The 6,304-nt window shown below is 45.6% G+C and overlaps 1 protein-coding gene across 1 annotated transcript in view; it reads left to right on the top strand.

Annotated features, from left to right (window-relative positions):
• Positions 1-175: 175 nt before the first annotated feature.
• LOC135912247 (retinol dehydrogenase 5-like) overlaps positions 176-6,304 on the top strand; it is a 12,774-nt gene continuing 6,645 nt past the window's right edge. The window contains exons 1-3 of the mRNA XM_065444627.2: positions 176-323; positions 1,963-2,229; positions 4,201-4,404. Coding sequence (XP_065300699.2) covers positions 302-323; positions 1,963-2,229; positions 4,201-4,404 — 493 coding nt within the window. The 5' untranslated portion in view covers positions 176-301. The remainder of the gene's footprint in view (positions 324-1,962; positions 2,230-4,200; positions 4,405-6,304) is intronic.

Here is a 6,304-nt window from a genome sequence, read left to right as displayed (position 1 = left end):
GTGGTTTTGGCACGTAAAACCCCATATATTATTATTACTTTTCTGCTTCATGTAAGGTGTTAAGTTTTGAAAGTCCATCTTAATAATGCACCATGCTTGCGCCTCGATATTTCTTGTCAATCCCTCTTAGAGGGTACGAGCCACAATATTTGACGTCACTATGATCACCATCAGCATGCGATATGCGGGCAGCGGTCGAGGACTGACCAATCCGCCGATGCTCTAGACCTGCAAGAAGACCGCGGCGAGCGCGACGCAGGTCGCAGCCTTCGCAAGCGCTCGGTGTGACCACTATGACGTCATGAGCAGGACTGACTCAACGGGTGAGTACCCATTGCATTCGAGGAAGGCCCGAAGGCAATCACAGTATCAAGAACGCAGGACATTTTCTCGGGCATTGATGAAATCGCCGGTGCCGAACTGAGAGAGGCAAGTTTCATGCTTTCGTGAATGCTTCGTTCGGACTTATCCCAATTGCGTCGCTGCGGAGAAAACTCGTGTGAGTCTATTGTTTGAAAAATTTGAAAAATTTGAAAAATTTGAAAATTTGAAAAAGCTCATATATTAAATTGTTGCACTGTAGCTCGCAATCAAAAACGTCTGAATTCCTTATGGCGCACCTAATAATACATCTAGTGCTGACAAAATCGATGTTACTAGGCTTCTCCGAAATGTGCCACTAGTTTGTCAGCTGAAGTTTTGCAAAAAAGTGCTCGTAACGTTCTAAAATCGCCACATAAGGAATAACCTCGTTTATCACATTTGACCGCTTAGGATGCTGTAAGAGGTGCAGCTTTTACAGAATGAGGATATTTGTTGCCATGGTTGCAGCGTTACAGATTTGTTCATTTCAAGTTTTAAGCTTTTCGTTACCTTGCCGATTTCCGACAATCTTTTGTTTTAAATATATTCGAAGCCCTGAATGAGAATTGCGCTTCCTACAGTTGCTAGAATTTCAAACTGGTACAGCGCAACATAGAAAGGAAGAGACAAGCCGAGCCGGCTAGAGGAAGGAACAGAGCGCTAGTACAAGAAATGAAGTTCACTAGGGTTGAGTATCGGGACACAATTCATTCAAATCGGACAAGCCTTTTTCTCGGAAAACGATTTCTACGCTTTACAGGGTCTTTTTATTTTATTTGAACAGGGGGATCGGAGTTGGCGGTGAGCTAAGGTTTTTCTTCTTAAGCCTAACTCCGCGATCAGAGCGCTGGTACAAGAAATGGAAGTTCACTAGGGTTGAGTATTGGGACACAATTCATTCAAATCGGTCGAGCCTTTTTCTTAGAAAACGATTTCTACGCCTTACATGGTCTTTTTTTTATTTGAGCAGGGGGATCGGAGTTGGCGGTGAGCTAAGGTTTCTCTTCTTAAGCCTAACTCCGCGATCAGAGCGCTGGTACAAGAAATGATGTTCACTAGGGTTGAGTATTGGGACACAATTCATTCAAATCGGTCAAGCCTTTTTCTCAGAAAACGATTTCTACGCTTTACATGGTCTTCTTATTTTATTTCAACGGGGGGATCGGAGTTGGCGGTGAGCTAAGGTTTCTCTTCTTAAGCCTAACTCCGCGATCAGAGCGCTGGTACAAGAAATGATGTTCACTAGGGTTGAGTATTGGGACACAATTCATTCAAATCGGTCAAGCCTTTTTCTCAGAAAACGATTTCTACGCTTTACATGGTCTTCTTATTTTATTTGAACAGGGGGATCGGAGTTGGCGGTGAGCTAAGGTTTCTCTTCTTAAGCCTAACTCCGCGATCAGAGCGCTGGTACAAGAAATGATGTTCACTAGGGTTGAGTATTGGGACACAATTCATTCAAATCGGTCAAGCCTTTTTCTCAGAAAACGATTTCTACGCTTTACATGGTCTTCTTATTTTATTTGAACGGGGGGATCGGAGTTGGCGGTGAGCTAAGGTTTCTCTTCTTAAGCCTAACTCCGCGATCCCCATGCGCAGCGCTCTCTGGGCGTCCTTCTTCGATGACTGCCGATGTCGCCGTGGAGACGACGCGGAGGCGCCAGGTCAACGCTCCCTTGCTGGTTTTCGCGGGACTGACCCTGTGCACCTTCGTGGTGACGACCGTCACCCCGCCGCTGGCCTACGCCGTGTCCCTGATCGGCCACCTCGCCTTCGCCATCGCGATCGGCTTCTGCCTCAAACGCCACCTGACGGCCAGCTTCGGCAGCAGGCTACCGGCGGCTGGCAGGGCGGTGTTCGTCACAGGTATGGTTACGGCGTGCACGACTCCAGCGAAACCGTTTTGTTCTTGGCTAGTGTCTTAAACTTCTGACACACTTATAGCACGCACTCCGAAGACATTTGCGCTACAGGGGAAATGGGCAAATCTAGCGGAATGGCGTTCATGCTGGGTGACACACGACGAAGGTGTATCTCCCATTTGTTGGAGGTCCTTGGGGGAAAAGGGGAGATATCTGAGGTTCTTTGTGGAACTAGAGGAGCAACCTGGCCTGCAGGTCCTCAGCAACCCATAGCTTGACGAAATCACAAAGGTGCCTTATTAATAATGTGGGTGCTTACAAAAACGATTTTACACGTAGCAATGACGCAATTTTACCAGATACGCTCTTTTGCGTTTTGTCAGTGTTAGTCTAAAAAGGAGCGCCAAGCGCTTTGCTGCGTTGCTTGTGCTGAAGACATAAATGAGGCCGCGTCGTACCGTGTGTCAGCAAAGAAAGACCTTTTGGTAAGGGGCCCTTCAGCGTAAGAAGCAAGGCGTTTTTTCCAAGGATTTTAGTTCGCACGTGCGTCAAGCGTATGAGGCATACTTGTTATGGAAAGTAGCGAAATGTATATAGAACTGGCGCTTAATTCTCAATGTTTATTCACCGGCCCGAGCCAGTCACTATGCAAGGTATAAGTTAATCAAAAAAGTATGCGCGCGAAACAGAGCTATAACAACAATTATGTCTACACCAGCGCATCAAGAAATGCTTGCTGTCTTTCAAAAAGGTTGTCGAACAGGTCGCTGACAACAACCACTCCAACTCTCGGATATTCGTGATTTGTCCGATATAAGTCGTGCGTTTGGATAGCCACTTCTACTGAGAACGGTTATTTCGCCTGTCTTTATCTCTCACGCAATTTTAGCACTTGTGTTTGCGCCGTCTTCCGTCACTGCATTTATCTTGAGATGCTTTCCATTGCAATTATGAATTCAGTGCTTGCGGCCCCACAGTTTCTTGCAATGCTCTGCCAAAAGGCGAATCTGGGGACATCGTCTATTGGAGCGTATTCGAAGGGACGCAAAGAAGAGTATGAGTTTAGCTGTATTGGTGCACTACACATCTGACATACCGAAATAAAGCAGAAGAGTGTTTTCGGGAGCGGTCACATGGTGAGCCACAAAAGACGCAGAAACGATGGACACGGGCCGCCACCACCTTGAAGGTGTCGCGCGTCTACCTCATGGATATTAGCAGCATTTTTTGAGAAGCCATTGCTTGTTGATGAGCAAGGGGACAAAATATTCTAAAAATATATTCTTAGGTTCTACGTGCCAAAAACACGATTTGATTAGGAGGCACGTCATAGTGACGTACTCCGGAAAAATTTTGACCACCTGGGGTTCTTTAACGTGCCCCCAATGCACGCTACACGGGCGTTTTTTTTTTTGCATTTCACCTCGACCGAAATGCAGCAGCCTTGTCCAAGGTACATGTAATTCCCACACGTAGCTTTCGAGTCGGTCAGTATGCTGTGGTGGAACGCTCCGGAAGGACAACCCTCCTCTTCTCCCGCCGCCCTCTCCACCCCTTCCCATGAGGCGGCTGCGGGAAAGGAGGATGGCATCCGCCTTTCACGCTGGCATTCCCACCGCTTGGCGCTGAGCCGCGCTCCCGCAAGGGTTGCAGATGACAGTGCCAGCCTTTCCTCCTTTCCCCCTGAAGAACCACTTAATTCTCTCTCTCCCACCGCTGAAGACAGCACACACATCACAAAATTCGCCCGTATTACCACTAAAACATGGGCTGGTTAACGGCTCCGCTCTCTGCGGAAATATGCAATGAAAAACAACAAACGCTACCTCAATGGCCTCACTGCAACAAAAAATTCACTTTCAAGAGTATAATTCTTTTTTGCAAAGTGAACAGCTTTCCATGAAGTGTCTGGGAATTCGCTTACGTTGACAATAATCGGCGATGTTTATGCACGTTTTGTCTCTCTTCGTCACAGGATGCGACACGGGTCTCGGGCAGGTGATCGCACTGGGGCTGCAGCAGAAGGGCTTCGTTGTGTTCGCCGGGTGCTTGGACCTCACATCGGAAGGCGCGCGCAACCTCATGTCACACTCGATCACCGTACTCCACGTGGACTACCTCAAGCACGGCACGATGGTCAGAGCCTACGAAGACGTCAAGGAGCGCCTGAACGGTCAATGTGAGCTTTCAACACGGAATTTGCTAGGCGGCACATAGTCGTGCTGCTTCGCTTCCAGGTTTTATAATTGTTTTAAGTTCGAGGGGTGAAAATTTGCTGCGATTTTCAAGGAAGAAAACTGGCGAGAAATCGGGGTTTGTTTTTTCTTCCGCCTCGCACGACAATCGTAGAGAAATCGGTGGCTTTTGTTGACTGGCCGCCCGAATAAGAAGTTCTTCCTGGTAACATTTACAAATTGTTAACACAAGCAATGGTCTCCATTTGGACACGAAGGTTCTGTTCAAGCAAACGACACCGTTGCAAGAACATGTAATGGTAAAATCATGTGACGCAAACCAGGTGACGAACTCATCTCTGCAAATCCTCGTTGCCGGGGATTATAGTTAAGTTTAACAGAAACCACTTTAACAGATACAACAAATACAGGCAGATTTGGCGATCCCTTCTTTATTTTGTAATTTCGCAATTTTTTTACGAGCAAAACAAACTACAAAATGTAGTGCACACGGGTACGTTTCGCAGGAGGTGTACACGAAGCCTTTGATGTACATTAACATATTCATTGCGAGTGCTTAGGTGCCTATCCTAGTACCTGTCGGGCTTTCCCTCCTCGTCTGTTGTCGCCCTTTTCTACGAGTGCCCAATATGCGCTTTTCTGACAAAATTAATGGCATACCAACTGAACAACTCATCCACTCTTCTTTGAACGCAATGCAGTTGGACAAACATCACCTCAACATCACAGCTGACATTCGCAATGCCTGCACAGCAATGTCAGATCAGCCTTAGTTCACTTCTCAATGGTTATTTTCGCCGTTCACATGTGCGCGACGTAAAGAAAAATGCTATGCAATGTACCACTGTCGTGTTCATGTAAATGCCGCTTCTAAAAAAATACGAGTGTTTGTTCACTCAACGCCGGCAAGTGCTGAATATAGGAGTATTACTATAATGATATACGCCTGTTTTTCTCTTTAGTGTTAAGCGAACATTTACCATGTTCACATGTTATTATTGTTAATAATATTGTAAAGTTTGATCAACTGCTCATAAAAAAACTGGCAGCATTCATTATTTTTGGGACAACTGCACTTATTTTTGTTCTTTACAAGAGAGCAAACATTGGGGAGAAGTCGGGTTTAACCTGATTTCTATGACTTTCTTTCGACGTGCGAGAAATCAGGCATTGTCCGATTTCACCCACCAATGGAGGAGCCTACATATTCTGTGGAATGCACTTCCAAGTTGTGCAATGCAGTTCACTGTTAACCGTATAACTTAACATACATGTTCATGAAAGGGGTAGCTGTCATCCATTCGTCTGTAGCACCAGGCTACGAAAAAAGCAAACAGGGGTATTTTTTGAGATACTCGTATGGGTCCCCCTTATAGCTTCATGCTACAGTCCAGTGAATGACAACGTTTCCTACCGCAAACCTTCCTTCACCTGACAGGCTCCCGCAGAACTAATTTCACATATGTTATATATGTTACCTGGTTCTGATACCTCCAATCTCTGACATAAACACGAAACATATAAGTCACATAAGCCTTTGGTAGCACTTTCGATGTTTTTGAAACTCTGAAGAGACTTTCGGTTGAGCATACTTCAGCAAAGGGATTACTGAATAATTAAATAATAATTACTACTTAAGTTATAAATCCAATACCATTTCTTAGCTTTTTTGTGCAAGTGTACTCTGCATGGCCAAAAATAAAGGACAGCAAGATTTTTTTCCTCGACGTGTAACTATGTTTGGGCATCGCAGGGCTAAACGGATACCAAAGAGAAGCACTAAATACTAACGATGTGCGAATATTTGAAGTTTAGAATACGAATCGAATGCGCTTTGTTGTTCGATTCGTATTCGAGTTGAGAGGCATGCGTCACAGACAGTAT

Source organism: Dermacentor albipictus, chromosome 10, assembly GCF_038994185.2.
Source record: "Dermacentor albipictus isolate Rhodes 1998 colony chromosome 10, USDA_Dalb.pri_finalv2, whole genome shotgun sequence".
Taxonomy (NCBI): Eukaryota; Metazoa; Arthropoda; class Arachnida; order Ixodida; family Ixodidae; genus Dermacentor; species Dermacentor albipictus.
The sequence above is the reverse complement of the archived record's forward strand: the minus strand, read 5'-3'. Positions and strand labels throughout refer to the sequence as shown.